This window comes from Atta colombica, unplaced genomic scaffold, assembly GCF_001594045.1.
Source record: "Atta colombica isolate Treedump-2 unplaced genomic scaffold, Acol1.0 scaffold126, whole genome shotgun sequence".
Classification (NCBI taxonomy): Eukaryota; Metazoa; Arthropoda; class Insecta; order Hymenoptera; family Formicidae; genus Atta; species Atta colombica.
Window position 1 is genome coordinate 7,392,131 of NW_017259213.1, and position 19,730 is coordinate 7,411,860.

General features: G+C 33.9%; 3 protein-coding genes across 3 annotated transcripts in view; 2 read left to right on the forward strand and 1 right to left on the reverse strand.

Moving 5' to 3' along the window:
• The window catches only part of LOC108695035, an 8,889-nt gene extending 5,833 nt beyond the window's left edge, over positions 1–3,056 (forward strand). Inside the window, exons 6-9 of the mRNA XM_018204762.1 lie at positions 1–288; positions 777–1,370; positions 1,636–2,366; positions 2,487–3,056. The exon at positions 1–288 is cut by the window's left edge and continues 10 nt beyond it. Of these exons, the coding sequence (XP_018060251.1) occupies positions 1–288; positions 777–1,370; positions 1,636–2,366; positions 2,487–2,862 (1,989 nt within the window). The 3' untranslated portion in view covers positions 2,863–3,056. The remainder of the gene's footprint in view (positions 289–776; positions 1,371–1,635; positions 2,367–2,486) is intronic.
• Positions 3,057–7,928: 4,872 nt separating this feature from the next.
• Positions 7,929–19,512, forward strand: LOC108694966. Its single transcript, XM_018204657.1, has 11 exons — positions 7,929–8,145; positions 8,856–8,950; positions 9,045–9,333; positions 9,445–9,565; positions 10,262–10,408; positions 10,538–10,710; positions 11,001–11,073; positions 17,809–18,094; positions 18,516–18,599; positions 18,661–18,923; positions 18,993–19,512. Exons 1-11 carry the CDS (start codon positions 7,929–7,931, stop codon positions 19,057–19,059), a joined length of 1,815 nt encoding a protein of 604 aa, XP_018060146.1. The 3' UTR covers positions 19,060–19,512.
• Positions 11,522–16,486, reverse strand: LOC108694969 (protein singed wings 2). Its single transcript, XM_018204660.1, has 10 exons — positions 16,433–16,486; positions 14,877–15,035; positions 14,462–14,624; positions 14,044–14,200; positions 13,657–13,805; positions 13,390–13,575; positions 12,839–12,997; positions 12,480–12,590; positions 11,815–11,904; positions 11,522–11,707 (listed from the first exon to the last, which is right to left on the reverse strand). The coding sequence occupies exons 1-10, from the start codon at positions 16,459–16,461 to the stop codon at positions 11,522–11,524; spliced, it is 1,389 nt and encodes a 462-aa protein (XP_018060149.1). The 5' UTR covers positions 16,462–16,486.
• Positions 19,513–19,730: the final 218 nt, after the last annotated feature.

Sequence of the window (19,730 nt, forward strand, 5' to 3'; positions counted from 1 at the left end):
AAGTCTCGAAGTTTTGTGAAGGAAAATGACAACTGCGATTTTTATATATCCGGTGACGAGAACTCGTCGGGAATTCTGGAAAATCCGAAACATTCTTTACCACCGAACACGACTTGCCGTTATCATTTCCAAGGGAAACTCAATGAAATCGTTTGGTTATCATTCGTTAAATATTATGCCGCCAGCGTGGAAGCTGCTGCGAGTATTGACACTGCCGCTGATTGCAATGCAAAGCTTCTGATATGGGATGGCGATATCACAGTGGACAAACTTACTTTCAGCCGAAAAGTACGTACCAAATTGTATCCCGCCTTTACAAAGTCTGTTACTTAGCAACTTTCTTGCTTCGTTACTGAAGTAATATAACTTCGTTACTGAAGTAACTTTGTTAGTAAAGTAATATAGATATAAATATAAATTCAGAAAAGAGTGCTTTGATTCCACGAACAGAAGAAATACATAATCTAAATATCTCGCAAGAGAAATTATGAAATTTCTTCTGTGAATTCTAAGGATATAATTATTCGACAATATAACGCCAAAGAAATTCTGTACATATTAATATATGTTACGCGACAAATTTGTTAAATTATATCAATACGACTGAACATTCTTACCTTATTTTCGAAAAATATCGCATACTAGGGAAATAAGATATTTAAAAAATTTATAATATACGTAACATATACTATAGTATTTTTGCACATTTTCGTATGCGATATTTTGTGACAATACGATTTCTTATCTGATACATCCCATATTTAATAATTTCGCAGAACGTTACGCTGATGGGACAGTTTTGTAAGGACGACATACCGCGACTCTGCGACCACAGTCTGCTGCGCAATAGCAGCCGTCATACGCGGCCGTGTAGCCTTGCGGAGAGTTACGTGTCGACCGGCCGCGATCTCACCCTGGAACATATATTGCGCCAAGGTAGCGCGCTATATCCAATAAGTTTCGTGCTGCGCTACGAGTTCGTCCACGAGGCCATCTCATGTAATCATGTATTCGCTTCGGTGCCGTCGGCTTCATCCACGTCTTCCACGTCGTCTTTATCGTCCTCCTCTTCTTCTTCATCCTCATCCTCCTTATCGTCCAACGCCGGAAAATTCGCCTCACCGAAGAACGTGTTCTTTTACGGTCGCGGTGGGTCGCAGAATCTGAGCTGCGTGTACAGATTCGAGGCCGAGCCCGATCACAGGATAGAGCTATCTTTCGTCAGAGCCTCCTTCGGTGGCAAGAATTGCGCGTCTTACGTGGACCCGTTGGTGAATCGATGGACGTGCGATAGACGCATGGCGGATGTTAAAAAATTCGGCATGGCGGATCTTATTGTCGCTGAATATCCTTGGCAAGGAGTCGAATTGGTATGTATGACATAACAAAATCTTTTTTCTTCTTTAATTAAAAAATTTCTAAATCGCCGTGCTCTCCCTTTCTCATTAAAAAATCATTTTAAGAGTCTTTCCTAAAAAAAAAAAAAAGAATTATAGAGAGTTAATTTATAGAGAATTAAAAAGAATTAATATAAAAATCTGGAAAATTTATTTCTAAGTAATTAATTAGTCAAATATCTTCGAAATAAAATAATATAATCCTCTTTTCGTAATCGTTGTAATCCTCTGCTTTTAGGTTCGCGATTGTCTGTGCTCGAATGTGAGTGAGAGAATCGTTGTGCGGACTCTGACATCGAATGTGGTGGAGGTCAGATTTATCATCACGCTCATGAATGTTACCCAGGATTACCGAGATTTCTTCTTTGAGGGAGAATACCGTTTCGTCCCGGTGGGCGCGGAATCGAATGAGCACGGATGTTCGACGAGACTCGAGGAGCGACGATTGCGCGGCACCAGCGGCGAGATTTCTCTCAGGAGTCCTTTACCGCGGGTGATTCCCGGCCTGGCTGCAGTGGAGGAGATTCTAACAAACACAGAGGATCTCACCGCGACGCAATGCGTGAATGAGCCGTGGCTGATCGAGCCTGAAGACGCGCGTATTAACTTCCTATATTTGAGAACCGCCGGCTACGGCATTACCTTGGACAACGTTGAAGAGTGCACAACTCTGAATAGAATCGTTGTTTATTCAGCTGCAAATACAAAAGAACGCAGTGTAATCTGTCCAGAGGGTGGCGTCGACACCGCCAGGACTGTCGACTTCTTCTCAGGTGGCTGGAATTATAGTGCCGTGAATGCGAGCGTCGCGATGGCGCAACACTCCCGTAGCTTCGTCGTGGAATTTCTTCAGCGAGAACCAGGTTTCTACGCCGTTACGTGGATCGCGATCTCCAAACGTTCGCCAACCGCGTCCAATGTGGGTGCTAATGCGTTTGCCATATTGCCCACGGAAGATTGCCCGTACAGGTTCGTAATGCAATTTCCATATATAAAAAAAAATCAGTTTTTTATTGGTTATGAAATATATAAGTCAGAATTTAATCAAAATAAAATCATTTGATTGGAACTCTCTATCTCTGTTATTAGATGTCCAGAGATTCAGGCATGCATCAGCTCTGTCCTATGGTGCGATGGTGTGCGTCATTGTCCCTCAGGCTTTGACGAGGAAGAAGCCAATTGCTCGTACCGTTTCGGAGTGACGCTGCTCTACGTTGCGGTGGGCGCTGGTGCTCTCGGTATATTCTTAATCCTTCTGTTGGCCACTGGTTGTCTCAAATATTGTCTCTACCGGCACAAGGCGCGTAAGAAGAAGAAGAATGTTGCTCTGAACGTCAATCATCTCCACGTGAATCATACTCATCACAACAACGGCTTGACCGGGAGCCGTCTGAGTGGACGTTACAACTTAGCCACACCCCAGGAAATGTACCTGGAGAATTACGGGAAGGATAGTATTTGTTGACAATACGCCATCGCCAATATTGAGACCACCGTGTGAATAGTCATGATTTTTAAATGCCTACCTCGCTCTGGGCCCCTCTCCTCCACTTCCCATCAACCCCCTTGAGTAACGGACCGGAGTGTACGGCAGCCAAACACTCCCATCCCAAAAGCACACATACACATACACGGAACACACACACACACACACACACACACACAGAGACAGAGACTTACATGCGTACACACGCATACACACGTATACATACTTTCACAGTAATCGTACGAAATCCCGTAGAATATATCCGAAGCGCATAGAAGCGAGCGCACGAGACGTACTTGGTAGCCATTTGGTTGATGGCAAACGTAGTCAAGTTCTCTAATCGAATCATAACGATCGGCTTGTCTTGAATAAACAGATCGCAATTCGACTTATTAGACCGAGGTGGATGATATATATCCGTCGAGCTTATCGCAAGAATGGATACCATTAGACACCTGCCTAATCTTTCAGAAAGGAATCGTGAAGTTGATGTAAACGCACCTCGTACGCTCGTGTATATGGCATTTACGATAAACACCGCAGTATCATGGTAGGTTTAGATACACGATTTAGGAATAAAATGAAAAAAAAACGAAAGATACGCGCGAGTGGACGAAGAGCGGCAAAATTGGCGTTTACGCAATGCTTTTAAGAGACGTAGGATACGCTGTTTCCGTTGAGTGCACTTTCTGTCGGTTATCGAGCAAACGTCGTAAACGTCTATAAGTATGACGATAAAAGTAACAAGATGGAGGGAAAAGAGAATAGAACGATGGTGCGAGCGTCAAAGCGCGAGAGAAGCGTTTCACGATAGCTTACGTATGAATGACGATAGACGGGAAAGCATACACGAGAATAGTCACGACACCGTGAATGACATTCGTATGATATTCGCGGACATGCCAGTAAAGATCGAATGTATACATTGCTTGTACTCTTCTGATCTCGATCGCATTCCGACAATTCGCACTTATCGGTAACATCACTTGTGACATGAGATCATGGAGAAAAAATTAATAAAAAGGAATAGTCGTGATTAAAGAGGGTTACGCCATTGACATTTGTGCAAGATCTAGCTTGATGATCGTTACTATTGGACTCACGCACTTCACACCTGTCTAACCTGATTTTCTCATTAGATCATCTATGGCCGTAGGTTTGGACTATGTTGTCGCGATGCATTGTTCCAAATTAAGGTGACTGCACTGGGCTGTTTTTTTTTTACCGTTAAAAGGTATTAACTTATAATTTTTATTTCTGATTTAATTGAATATCAAGGTCATCGTATATTTGCAATTTAACACCGTGACATTTTGATCAGAATCAAATTATTGGCTTTAACGAATGTTATGAAAAAAAAACTCGATAATTGGATATAAATCGATTCCCACCTTACAAATTGTTTTACTGCGATCTGATTCGTATTACCTAGCAAATCTGATACAACTATCCTTATATTATAACGCATTATATTGTATTATAAATAACTCAATCTCTCTTAACTATGATATTTTACAATGCAATGATCGAGTCGCCGATCTCATTCTATTCAACGTCGAACCAACAATTATTTTTTTATACTATCTGTAGTTTTCGATATTTTGAACTTTATTAAAGTGATTTATAGAAGAATGGAATAATATATGTAGATAATTTACTTGAGCAATCTAGATTCGATATCGAGATACACGCTTGAATGAGACGTAGATGTCTACGCGTAATTAATTGAATGCTACAGGAGCATGTACATCGTTAATCCTATTAAGCAAATGAAACGTTAAGCAAATGGACGCAGTCTCCATGCGTTAGCCTATTGTAGACACTGTATGGTAAAGCACGTCTAACGTACGTCTGTATGCTGTGATAGAAGTAAGCGTATCAACAATCGGAAATAAATCTCTCGCGTAAATTTCACGTTCGCATATGCGCATCCTCGAAAACCCATCGCCGAAGATGGATCGTGACCTTCCAATGCAATCTTCTTTGGCGACATCGATATCTTAACGTGGCCAAGCGTGTAATTTTTAGATCATCGATTGAATCAAAAAGATGTGATCTAAGCTCGGGATGCGATTTTTCGGACATAATATACGTACTTTGATAGAAAATTTGGTAAAAATGATTAAAACAAACTTATGGTGAACTAGAAAAGCGATATAAAGTCGACAAAAAAAAAATAAGAATTTAATATATTATTATATTATACTTAAGAAGATGTAATCAAATTAGGGCGAAGCAAAATTTTATATACTTCCCTTTAATCTTTTAGAAACGTAGAAAATGGTCATAATAAGAAGCGGTTCGATTTTACATACATTTACAATTTTTTCTATCTATTTCGAATTGAAAAGTTTTCTAGCTTTATTATTTTAGACAGCAATTAATTGGAAAATTTTATATAAGAACAGTAATTGAATAAAAGAGTTATACTTGCAATTTTTAGCAATCAATTGCGGTATTTTGATATGGTATTTTTGCAAACTTAGGTACACTTCTTGCCACAATTTGAAAATTTCCGCAAAGATGTCGGCCGCGTTAAGATATTTTTTCGCCAGTCTCATGAATTGCTCCGTGAATAATTCATTACATAAGGACATCGCCTACCAACGAATACTGCCGCAGTTATTATTTATTCATAAAGTTTTATAAGTCTCTTTCTACCCGAATACGAAAAACTGTCCGAGTATATAACGTTCTGTATGCTATAAGACACGGAATCCGATAACGAGTAATGTACTAGCGAATAAACGTAGTGTGCATCAGAAGCGAAACTGTGCACCCGCCAGGCTCCTCGATGTGTTAACTGCGCGATTGCCACATTAAAGACATGTTAAAATTTACTCTAACATATCGAAAGTTCGAAATTAATTTAAGCGCGTCACACCATCCATCACTATCTAATCAAGACTGAAGTAGCGAAATCATCTTTTCACGGGTAACCAAGACGACTTCCTTTTGAAAAGAAATTTTCTCCAATTTTCCATTTATGTAAAATTCCGTCAAATAAGAAAAGAAGAGGAAGCGTTTCCCACGAAATTTTTTATATATTCTCGGTGGTTTTCTCGCAGTTCACGATAAATCTGTCTATAAATAAGTAAAAGCGCAAGTCCTTCGACGACGGAAACCGACGTAATAAACATTGTGGGACGCATCGTTTTCTATTCACAAGGGAACGACGATTTATATTACCTATTTCCCTGGTATCTTCCCGGCACCAAGACGTTGATATGACCCGGCCTTTAAAAGCACCCACGGAAAGTCGTTCCTGTCGTCACCGTAACCGAGGCGGATCAACATCGAGTTTAATTTCTCCGACGGATATATGAATCTAAAATCTACTATCGAGCGTGTAGTCATCATGGGATTTATACGGTACGACGACTCGACTCCACGTCGCGCTCAATCGAGAATGCGTCCTACGATTACGAAACTATAGTATTATGCATGTATGTAAGAACGTACACGAAAAAAAATAACATAAAAAAAAGGAAAAAAAATGCCGTAGCACAAACTGGCTCGCACATACGTAGCTAAAAAAAAGTGAATGGTAAAGAGTTTTGAATCAAAGAGGCCTTGATTCAACGACGTTTTTAAGCAAGTATTACGCGTTACACGATGTATTGTAATCCCGTGTTTATAATTTTAATAAAATACCATCGCGTTAAAGAAACCCAGCAGACCAGCCGTGGGAAATGCATTATTAATCAATTTATCGTTTCGTTCTTTCTCAGAAATATAACTTTCTCTCCGAGTTTTATGTATATACATTTATGTATATTCATGAAGACATATAATTCAGAGACATAGTGTCCAAAGTTTTTGTTCTACATAAACTTGTACAATGAACAATGACTACAATTAGAAGGATTATTGTTAGAACATATACAGATTTTCACAAACTATATCTCTCTTATTTTCAAAAATTCTTATTTTTTAAGTAAATAATAATTTAAATTTATAGTAATATTTACTGAGAAAAATATAGTTAACAGAATAAATAAATTTCAGAAATAAATTTAAGAAACATCTATAAAAAAATGAAGATAAAAAAATTTTTTAACATAATTGTAATTTTTGCTAAAAGAAGTTTCCTGCGTTTCCTTTTTCTCATTATACTGTGTAAAAGTCTAGAAACTTTTGATATTTAGGTCAATTCTCCTCGATAAACTCTTCGTTAAAACGATTGTAGGGACTCGCAATCCCTTGAGAAAGAACGTTATTCATATTCTCTCTACTTATAATTTAAGTTTATTAATTCACATTATATTGCAATGCCTCGTTAAATTTTCATGCGATTTCTTGTTTGTCTTCGAGATGATTTGTGAAACTTCATTTTCAATATACAAATTTTATAAGAATAACATTAATTACAGTAAAAATAATGAAAAAGATGTTTTATTTTTAATTTTTATCAAGAAATGCTTCGGAAGAAAAAAATTTTCAAAAAAATGTAGATAAGAATATAGCATCTATTTCCTTAAAGAAAGATCTTGCTGCAAATTTTTTTATAAAAGCATCATTAGAATGTTGATAAGTTCTTTTTTACAAGTTATTGTTTTACTTATTTTCCAAGATTATGAATAGATTTTTAACCATGCCACATATTACATGATTCTATATTTTATGTATTGATATAGAATATATATTTTGATATCTATTGTAAACAAAAATAATTTCAAAATGCAAAGCGATCGCTTTGTAATAAAAGCAGCAATTTTGAATTATATTCAAAATTGAATATAATTTTATTTTTAAGTTTTCAGTACAAATGTCTCTATTTTTTTGACTATCGATAACAGCAATCTGTCTTACCTTTATTCACGTAATCCAAAAAAATGTATACTGCGGAAGACACGCACGGTTGATCGCCATCAGGATGACATCGCGCTCTTACGTTGTTTGCCTCTTGACATCTTCCATCCGTCAATTTTCTGTCCATGAAAAACGTAAAATCGCTCGCCTACAACCCAGCAGATTTATCGCGTTGTTCTCAATGAAATATTCATTACATCGCGGACAGATTCGCGAAAAGACAGGATCCTCGAATGTCCAGTGGGAGCGCATCGTTCACTGATACGGCGATACACGGCAAGCTGGAACCACCGAGATCGCTGCACGGTGTCGAGGATGCCGAGGTCATTTGGGACACGATCACGCGGCGATTTCCGAATGCGGCACCGCTTCTCTGCGAGATGGAAACAGTGATCGAACGAGCGGAGGATCTGCTGCAGCAGCTTAGAACGCCTTGCACTCAGGGAAATGGTATGCGATATTTCTTCGAAACCGGAAAGCAATTTTTCCATGCACGTGCATGACAGGCAAACAAGCTCGGAGAATTTTAGTATATACTCAGTTTAACATGTTTTACGATTCAACATGTTTAAAATAACGAGCTTAAGCTTTAAATTAATGGTTACAATAGCGTGATCCAATTATGCAAATAGCCTGCATTTATTCGTGCACTCGGCTAACCTCATTGTAATTATCACGTTATTAAATTAATGGTATACATGATATAATGGGAAACACACAAGTAATTTATTCACGAGGAAGATTTATCTTTCATAGAAATGTATAGTTTACGCATGACCTACATTCATTTATCCTTTCAATTACGTGCCGGACTTATTGACCAAATTGTTATCTGGAATAATCCTTCATTTACTTGATTTTGTCAATCGTTTAATGATTAAAGAGTGTTTATTCGGAAATTTGCGACGTAATCTGATGCGTAAGCTCATTTGCTAAATTTGCTGCATCCACACCTTCGATTATAATTTGCAGAGAGAGAGAGAGAGAGAGAGAGAGAGAGAGAGAGAGAGAGAGAGAAAATTTTATTTGTCAAATTATGCATAATAATTTTTCATGTACTTTTAAGTGGATTTTAGAAATTTTAATTCTGAATTTAAAATTTACATCGCGACATTATCTAATTTGTGCTAGTTCAAGATCTGACTCACTCAATATTACAGACACGTCCAGCTCGTTTCACACACCGGATTCCCGGGAATCTAACGCGACGATTTCGATGGTGTCCGACATAGAATCGTTTGCCGAAGAAACAAATGTACGTAGCTTCCCGCATATTTCCTACTTATTGTTACACGCTGTCATTGCTTGCCGTATTAAATTTAAAAAAATGATGTACCTTGTCCTCCAAGATTTCAGAACATTGTGAAGTCACCGAGAATGTTGAAATGCAATTGAAAGTGCAGAATATTCACGAAAAGCAAGTGGATTTAGAGTCTCAACATTGTAATGAACAATCTATTCAGTGCGAAAAGAAACACCCCTATCAGGAACATAATTTGAATTCACCTTTAAGAGTCGACGAGATTGTTGAACATTTCAAAACAAACTCGATAAATAAATGTCACAATTTCGAAGAGGAATTAAATACTAATATAAAGGATAACATTGACGAAGCAATCAATATGAGTTCGGAGGAAAGTGAGTATGACACGGAATAAGTTAGAAAAAAATATATTTTACAAATTCGTAAACGTGAGCAAAAATTTATAAAACCGCTTGTTTTAATAAATTATTATATTTGTAATTTAGGATTAATGAAAGCAGTGGGTGAAGTAAATAGTTTGGAAGGATGGACAAACATAACTAATAATGCACTGTGTAAATATCATGATGAGATAGAAAGTATAAAATTTATTTCACTTTTAATTATGTAAACAATAAATGTTGCTTTAATCACGTCTCAGATGATTCAGAAATGGGGCTAAGCGTCGACAGAAATCATTCATTGACAGGCAACAATGATGACAAATCTGATAAAAGCGATGAAAAAGTAATTAAAAACTAACATTAACATATTTACGTTATTTAAGCATAATATAGTTGAATTAAATAAGACGGATGAAATATTGCAACGTAGACTTTTTGGAGCAGAAGAAGCTTATAGATAAAAAATATTTCTTAATTTTATTTTTTTATCCAACAATAAGATTCTTAAATATAAATCTGATTTATTTAAAATTACACTTTAATAATATAAACGTTTAAATAATATAGATCAGTGTTGCAAATCTTCGTTCACCTTTTATTATCCTTGAAGAATATGCAAAGCAGTGTGAAGTGCCAATCACATACAAGTGTAAATCAAAACCGAATCTGTATGTGATAAATGGTGACTTGTGTGGATTTCGCGGTAAATACTTCGTATAAACAGATTACAAGGAATATTATCACATCATATGCACACACTCACACATACATGTTAAGTATTATTTTTTTATTCAACAACACCGGATTATTTCCAGCAATTATACATACTTTAACGACAATTTTCATAACTTTTATTTGTCATTCATAAATCCGACATATAAAATGTTGCAAGTGCTTCTTTACACGTTGTTAAACATAGTTTGGATAATGTGCCAGCAATGTCGTGTGCCGCGACCAAAGATCTGGCCAAAAATGAATGGGCAGCAAAAATATTGTGGATGATAGCCGTGCGTCAGATGGATGGCTCGAAATCTGTTGGTGGATTATTAGATTTCTCGAGGGAAGAGTAAGTTTAATGGTGCAAAAATATAAGAAAAATTAGGATATAGATTACGATATAAAACTTACCGGAGCATCGCTCGAAAAACAATCGACTTTATGTAAAGTAGAATTTGACGCAATCTCTTTGTGTCAGGATGTTAGAGATAATAGAACTTAAAGGCGAATTGAAGAACGCGTCGCAAAAACTCTACAAATTTTGTCTCGAGAAAGGAGAATCTATTCCGAAGTATACTATTGGCAATACAACAACACATCAAGGATTTACATACACAGCTCAATGTGCGGCTTTAGATCATGTCGGAGTTGGTATGTTATTTTCTCATTTGTTATAATCTGGTTAAAAATATAATATTTAAAGGAGTCTACAATTTTATATATTTTATTATTCTAAGTTATTTAATAATAAAAAGAATCATTAAATCATTCTTTTAAATTTTATCACATACAGAATTAATTTATTATTTTGTTTGTAATATTGAAAAAAATATTTTACATTTTAGAAAAAGCTTAACATAATTTTTATACCATTTTTTATATAATCAATTTTCTTAAATACTTATTAGAGTAATGTGACATATTTTATTATTTATTTATAGGACAAGGATTAAGAATAGATAGCGCTAAAATTGCTGCTGCTGAAAATCTATATCAGAAATATATTTGTGAGAAGCAATAATCAACATGTTCAAAAAGTTCAAAAATCAATTATTACGATATAATGTACTGCTTACTCTTTCGGTTTATCTTTGATAATAAAATTAAAAATGTATACAAATAGTTTTTGGAAATTTTATATGTTGAAATTTTTTAATTGATCTTAATAAACATTTGTATCTTGTCTTTATTTAGTATTTACAACCTATGTCTCACACACACACACACACACACACACACACACACACACACACACACACAAAAGAGCGCGCGCAGAAAACTTTATTACTTTAATTATATTTAAGATTAGTATACTGAATTTACAGAAAAAAGAGATTTTGTAAATAAAAAAATATTTTAATGCAGGTATATTCATCCCTTCATTACAATTTTCATTGCTACTTTTAATGATCAAACACTCGATCGTTCAAACACTCTTTTGCAAGAGGTACTTGTATCGCTGTCATGGTATTTTGGCGACTATCCAAGGTAGCTTTCCGGTTTTCTTAAAAGACCAATAATCATACAAAAGCTTGCCAAGCACGAGGAATATTAATGACGCCAATATGATGTTCAAGATATCGAGGGGATGAAGCCAAGAGTCTTCGTCTGGTAAAATGCAGATCTCTGTCCGCGTAAGATCACGAATCTGTGAGAGTCATTTTATTATGTTAAAGCAGGCAATTGCATTTTAATTGCATTATTCATGCGTCTGCGTTTCAATCTGACTTGATAAAAAATACATGCAGTAGTTACCTGTTTGTTTGAATTATCGTTGTCACTCGTAAACGCGCATCTTATGTCATTGATGTCTTTTATTATATTTGGATGCCTGATCAGAAGATCCTATAAAAAATGTTAAATAAAATCATATGATTAAATTAATAATGATTAAGTTCTGATCAGTAGATCATTTAAGATCTTTTTTAAATTACAAGTAAGAAATTCAAAAAAAAAATGTAAATAGAATATTGAAAATTAAAATTAAATTTAATATTATTTTTTTTATATTTCCTTATCTATATATATTTTAATGATCTTTTAAGAATTTTATATGATTGAAGACTATGGAATTTACTTGTACAAAATGGTGTAATTATGCTAATATTATTGGCAATTAATTTAAAAACATGTATGTAAAAACTCTATATATAATATACTGTGTCCCAAAATTTTTGACTCAAAATATATAAGTAGCAAGAAAATTTTCGAAAATTAAGTAAAAACAAGTTATTTGTAAATTTTTATTTTAAGCAATAATTTCTCATCTGAACATATGCAATTGACTATATTTAAACCCTTATTATCATAAAAATAAAATTTACAAATAACTTTTTTACTTAATTTTTGAGAACTTGCTATAGTACTTTGAATTATAAATTTTTGCGACATCCTGTATATTATTAATTAAATTTTATAACCTGAAAGCCCGGTGTAAAGTGACAGTCGCACGTCCATGAATTATTGCCGAGATACAGATTAGCTGCATTTCTATTGTGCAGCAATGCATCCTCCAGAGCGTAAGTAGGCAACTAATAAAAAACGCAAACTAAAGAATCATAAATTGTATTTGTGATTTTATACAATGATGAAATAACAACTATGGTGATATAAAAAACAGCGCATGATATTTTATAATCTCTCTAAATCGCACATCTTAATTCTTAATCATCTACCGTGCTGCACGAAATCAAACAGTTTTTCCATATTCCGACATCCGTTAAATGAAACGGATTGTTTGCTTACGTGACATCTGATAACTTTGACACGGCAAACTAACATCGGTAAGTTTATTCCCTCGAAGATTAAGGCGTCGGAAATGGTCCAACCAGTCTGATCCTTCTAAGCGAGCGATAGATTCTACCAGATTATCGTCTATGTAGAGGTCTAACAGGGACTTGTAAGCGGGATTTGTCGCAAGCGGAGTTAGGTCCTTGATCTATAGTAAACAACAGACCAGATTAGTAGTAGCAAAGTATTTTAACCACTGTATCTAATATGTAAATCATTATAATATATAGATATATGAAAAGTGCATTATATAAGAAAACTAAAGGGAAATAATTTTCAATATGTTATATTTATTCTTTGCAAATATATATTATTTACTCTTTAAAAATTTGAATAAAAAAATATATTTTTTCTTTAAAAATATTAATAAATTTATAGACTAATTTGATGTTTTATAAGTTACTTTGAAATTATAAATATCTATTATAAATATCTGAATCTCATATTTGTAACATTTTATAATTCTACTTCATAACTATTTCATGACGCGTCTGTAAAAATTATTGTTTAAGGGGCGAGAATTATGTAAATATAAACGACCTTATTTCCACTTAGATGAAGAATGTTTGTATCTGTGGGTAAAAATTCAGGCATTTCTGTTAGACCACGATAACTACAATTGACTGAAATAAAAACTATAAGCTGTCTTTGCGTAAGTTCGCCTGGAGGTGTAACATAAATCAATTCGCAATCGCAAACAGTCTCTTTGCATTCCTCCTTCAATGTCTGAAAATCAGATTGATTTAGCGGGGAACTCAAGATCTGTTTAATCATCAATTACAAGAAGAAGATGCATTTTCTCGTTACCACGATTATCTTGACAACCGGGACAAGCGGTCTTCCATCATGCGGTGTAGCACAAAGTAATTTGTCTTTGTCGACGACTTTACTCGCGGCTGATCCTTCACTAGAGTCCAAAATCCACGCTACATCTTCCGTACATCTCAATGGATTACCTTCGTCAGTACATCTTCATTAATTATCCACCATCGCATCGCGCATCAATCGAATGCAATTTTGATTAAACAATTCATTAATCACGTAAAAAAATTTAGCATTATAGAAATACTACACAAAAGATAGAAGTATTTCACAAAAAATATAGTATAATTTTAATTTGCCAGATTTTCTTAAATCATAACTTATTTATTTAACAAATTTGTTTTGCACAAAATTTTATCGAATTATTCTTACCGGTCAGATAGATATCTTTTAACGTAGGTACATCAAAAACCGTAATATTGATCTCTTCGAGAGCATTGTTTCTTAAGTCGAGGCATCTCAAAGTCCGCAGATTAGAGAACGCATCGTTCGGTAGTAAATACAGTTTGGTGCCGATCACATTGATTTTCTATTAATTAATATAAACATTTCCTCCAAGCTTTCATAAATACTTTACTTTCAAGATAAAGCACGCAAAATATAATCTCATGATAAAAACGAATTTTCATGATCAATGTCTTCCAAGACAGTTTGCTGAACTTGTATCCTATTCTTTGATAAAGTAATGTTAAAACTGTCCCACTTATTGTCCATGAAAATTCGAATAAGCAACTTTAATGAAGTATAGACAAAGTTTTCGCTTGCTGTCCATTTGGCAAGCATTTTCTACCTCCAGAAATTGCATCTCGTTTGGAAATGCAGTTGATAATTGAGTTAAGTTACTGTTCGCGATTATTAACTTTCGTAAAAATGTGAATCCCCGTAGAATCTCTTGCGGATCAAACGTTGCCTTCGGCCATACGCAAAGAATAAGTACTTGCACATCTTTAACCCTAAAAATATTATTTTACTTTTTTAAAAACGCTTTATCTTTTTAAAATTATAATATTAAACTTATACAGCACAGATCATTCTGATAATGCAGCGATATTGTAATGTTTCAACAATATTGCAATAACAGTGCAAATGTTACAACAATGTTTCTGCAAGCCTTTAGATAAATTTTAATTTTGCGTCAAGAAATCAACAATATTAACTCGATATTTATAAAAAGTTTATATTTTAGATTTAGTTCTTAGTATTACCTTGCTCTCCATTCATCTTTAAAGCCGTTAAAACAGACGAGACGTTGTTGACTTTCCGTAAAGTCACATTCGGAATGAATATTGACTCGTGGATGATAACAAATCTCGTCATCTTTCGTAAAGCCACGTGAAAAATGTACATATATTAAGAACGCGAATCTATAAATAAAACGATTTAATTGTGTAGGAAGATATCAAATTACAATACGAAGTTATCTCGCGAACGTTAGATATGCTTCTTCATGATATCAAAACTAGCTTCTTGCGCTCATCATATTTAAACTATGCGTGATCGCGTAGAGACATAATTTATCCTATTTGATAAAATAATAGTTTGTTTAACAATATTACACAATTCGTGGACTCTCGTAAAGACGTGCGACGGAAGTAAATAGATGGTGCACGATAGGCTAGCTGTGAGATTTATAATCTTTATTACTTGGTAGCTTCGTTATTTGCGCAAGACGATAACAAGACCGATGTACCATTATATTCGCCAGCATTAAACTGTCTCACGTACATAATTTAATATTTCGTATTTGTCTTCCTAGCTTTTGATGCGCACCGCGATCGTTTTAACTTATCAGTTTGAAACACTTTCACGATTGATTAGCCGCCGCTTTCCAAACAATTCAATTTTAACAGCTTAACTATCCTTAATGAACAAATTATACAATGCAAATGTCTTCGCCTTGTTTTTGATTGTCGTAACATTGTCGCGTTGATACTAAATATTGTGTAAATCATCGTTACAGTTATCTCTCCGCTTAACGGTGAACCTTCCTTCATATGAAGAACTTTACAAATTTAAGGCTCCTTTACTATACTAGATCTCAGATTGTGATTATTAGAAGAAAATTCACAATAAAATTCTTGCAAAGTATATTAATGAAAATATATTTCAATAAAACAAAACTTACAATCTATAGAATCGACTTGTAAAATATACTAAAAACTCTCCTTTTGTTTTGTTAATTTCTTCTTGAAATAAGAAGATAGTTTTTGAGACATTTTATAAGTCTATTCTGTCAATTGAAAATGTTGTTTTATTGAAAAATATTTCTATTCAAATATAATTGAATAATAATATCAAATATAATATTCAAAAATATTTATTTTGTGCTTTCTCGTTTTTAACATCGTAATTGAAGATAGTAATAATGAATGAACAGGAATCTTAATCAATATAACAATCACGCCTTCTTCTAATTACAACACATAATTATCCATACAAAATAGTATTTGTTTATAAACCTAAATCAATGAAAATAAATGTGACAGTTTTTAAATACAGTAAAAATATTAATTTCTTGGCAAATTATATTTTTTAATAGATATTTATATTGAATGTATCATAAAATCTTTAACGCTAATGACTTACTTAAAATTTCATGAATTTATAAGTCATAATAATTGATGTGCTGTCAATAATCGATCGATATCTTATAAAAATCTTTTACAAGACTTTGGAGAAGCCGTTGCAAAATTGATTTAAAAATTATAATAAAATCCGCGCAATGTTAAATCATAAGAAGAAAGTAAAAGTAAATACTCACAGAAAAGTTCGTTGCACTATCATTCTCATGAAATGTTAAGATACAGTAAATAAGTATCAACGTTGACGAGTTGTTCGCACAAACAAACAGTAATTTATAAAGGATATATAATGGAATTTTTGTATCACTCAGCACTTTTTGTTTTTAACACGATAGGTGTCAACCTAACGACGCACTCGTATCACATGCGTTAACGCGATAGGTGTCGTATCAAGAATAGCAGTGCTGCTAATGAGAAAATAGATGTTGTATTCGACGTGTCAGCAGGTGGATAACTTAAACGGCTTAACATGTAATGAACATATTATGCGATAACAGTTGTGGAGATGCGATTTATACTCATGCAGTATACATATTGCGATAATACATTTTTCAAACAGTGAACAACGTCAGCCGGTAAACGGACATTATACATCTCATTATTACAAGTTTCGGATTTTTAAAAGCAATTGCAAAACATAAAGATATTTGCGATAATATTATTAAATTTGTGGCATTTTTTATTGTCTGTAGTTAATAAATATATTATATATTACCGTAATTTCAATTCGGATCAGACATTATAATATTCAATTTTAAAAACATCATCGTGTATGTGAAAGTAGCTTTTTGCATTAAATAAGAAATTTACGTTGAATATGATTAGAATCGAGTTATTCAACATTTTCTAGTGACAATTTTTAGTGACAATTTTTAATGAATAAATTAAAAATTAAAACAATGTAAAAATAAATAATTGAAAAAATATTAAAAAGTTCGATCACGACAATTTAATTCTAATAAATTAGTTTGTCAAATCTTAACAAGAAAATATCCATAGAAAAAATTTATTTATAAAAATAAAATGTGAGTATAATGTAAGTATGATGTGTGATACAACTATGTTTAATAATAATATTACCGCAATACCTATGTTTAAACCTATGTTTAATTCAACTATGATTCATTCAAAAGTTAATTGAAAGTGATTATTTAGTGTAAAAATTGTTCAATACGTAATATGAACAAATTAATTTATTTTTCATAATTACGTTAAATTTGAATCATAAAATTCATAAATCTATTTTTTGCTTCTTAAACTGCTTTAAATGATTCAAATCTAATCTGCACAAATGTACGCATTAGATTTTCAAATTACGAGCCACATTCGATGAAATATTGGACTAGCGAATCAGCGAATTGGACAAGTTTTTAATCCACGCTATTTGTTCGTGTCTGTATATTTAGTCCAAAAAAATGAATCTTCTTTATCGATCGAGTTTTCGCCATTAAATGTCAGTTTATCCCCTAAAAAACCTTCTCGCAAATTTCTGATCATACGCACGCGAATGAATTCGTGGCGCTTTTATGAACGCGATCGGTGTGTAACCCTCTATCTGGTTAACAACGACGACGGTTGCACTGTGCACCCTCAAGAAAAGCGCATTTTACGGATTCGCCTGTCGGCGTCGGCTGGCATCGGCGGTATTCAAATTCCGTGGCAGGACTGCAAGCGAAGGCACATCGGGACGACGTGATCGAGAGAACGTAGGACGCTGTTTTGCGTCGTCCAACCGCGAGTGTTTTCTAGAAAATTGCCGCATCGTCGAAGGCCCAATGTCAGGGATAGCGATAGCCAGGCTCGCTGAGGAGCGTAAAGCATGGAGGAAGGATCATCCGTTCGTGAGTTTCTGTTCCTCGTTGTATGCTTTCCCGCGGGAACGCGCCATCGGTTTCCCGCTTAGTGCGCCATAGAATCGGCAGGGCAGAACACTGATCACGTTACTCCGTCGTTACTCGTCGCGATTGTAAACAATGGCCCTGTATCACCCGCATGGCATTTCACACATCTTAAAAGCGGGAATCTATGTTAAACTTTATTTGTTTTATCATAACCAACATTTTTATTTGTATAAGCAATTTTTATCTTATTTGTAGAAAGAATCAAACTAATTGGTCTGTAATTAATGTATAATATTTAACAGTAAGACTGAATTATCATGAAATTTTAGAGAAATTTATTTTAGTGTTGTGTTTAAAATTGTTTAAAATTTTGTGTATATATTTGAATTTTTCCTGTAAATAATATAAGAACTATTTGTAGGGATTTGTAGCTAGACCAACAAAAAATCCAGACGGTTCCCTTAACTTGATGAGTTGGGAATGTGCGATACCTGGAAAGAAATCTGTAAGTCAATTTCTTTCAAATGTAGGTGACAAATATTCGTATTAAATTTGCAATTTTGCAGACTCCTTGGGAGGGTGGCCTGTACAAGTTACGTATGATTTTCAAAGATGACTATCCTTCAAGCCCACCAAAATGTAAATTTGAACCTCCTCTATTCCATCCAAACGTTTATCCATCAGGCACTGTGTGTTTGTCGCTTTTGGATGAAGAGAAAGACTGGCGACCAGCTATCACAATTAAGCAAATCCTCCTTGGTATTCAGGATTTATTGAACGAGCCAAATGTGAAAGATCCAGCTCAAGCCGAAGCTTATACAATATATTGGTATTTATGAGACATGTTCATATTATGAACAATAGTAATCTGAAGAATAATTGGAGATTTCTTTTGCAGCCAAAATCGTTTGGAATATGAAAAGCGTGTTAAAGCTCAAGCCAGAGCAATGGCTCCACAGGAATAAGTCACAAGAATTGTCGACTCGACATATTTAAAATATGTGAGAAAGATATTGTATGTGGATAACACATCATAAACTGATTCATAGCTCTTTATAATTAATCTTTTTTACGAGTAATTAATATATGTTGTAACTAGTTAAGTAGTTCATGGTCTTAATGTTTATTTATCGAATATTGTCTTTATTCAATGTGTATATTTTTCAAAATTTCAAAATGTAGTGTATACTAATATACGAAAATCACATATAAATCACATATAAATTCTTTCGCACATAAATAATTCTTATTAATATTAAGAACTATGTTATAAGATATGTATACTTTAAGGCAGAATTATTTTTTGATCAGCCCTTTAATTTTTAAGTCTTACAAATAATTACTGATGTTATTTTTAAAACAGTGATATGAGAGAAATTAAAAAATAGCTGCTATTAAATAAATATCTATCGTATCAAGTTTCTCTATCAGTTTCATCTTTTTTTTAATATGTGACAATACAATATATGACAGTACATTCGTAGATAGATTAATTTTAAAGACTAAATTTATTAAGGCCCAGTTGCATCAATGTCACTTTGATTTTAAGTGAGATTTAAAACTTTATCTGTTTTGTTTTAAAGCCAAAATGAGAGAGACAGAAAGAATTTTATTACTTAAAATCAAAAGGGTTAGG

Bases quoted from the DNA above. Each gene is read 5' to 3' on its own strand.
- LOC108694966 (XM_018204657.1), top strand. From the start codon at position 7,929: ATGTCCAGTGGGAGCGCATCGTTCACTGATACGGCGATACACGGCAAG. The intron at 10,711-11,000 runs GTATGTTATTTT...ATTTATTTATAG, and splicing joins TTTAGATCATGTCGGAGTTG to GACAAGGATTAAGAATAGAT. The intron at 18,095-18,515 runs GTGAGTTTCTGT...AACTATTTGTAG, and splicing joins GGAGGAAGGATCATCCGTTC to GGATTTGTAGCTAGACCAAC.
- LOC108694969 (XM_018204660.1), bottom strand. From the start codon at position 16,461: ATGAGAATGATAGTGCAACGAACTTTTCT. The intron at 12,998-13,389 runs GTCGTTTATATT...TGTTTACTATAG, and splicing joins TTCATCTAAGTGGAAATAAG to ATCAAGGACCTAACTCCGCT. The intron at 12,591-12,838 runs GTTAGTTTGCCG...GTTTTTTATTAG, and splicing joins GAGGGAATAAACTTACCGAT to TTGCCTACTTACGCTCTGGA.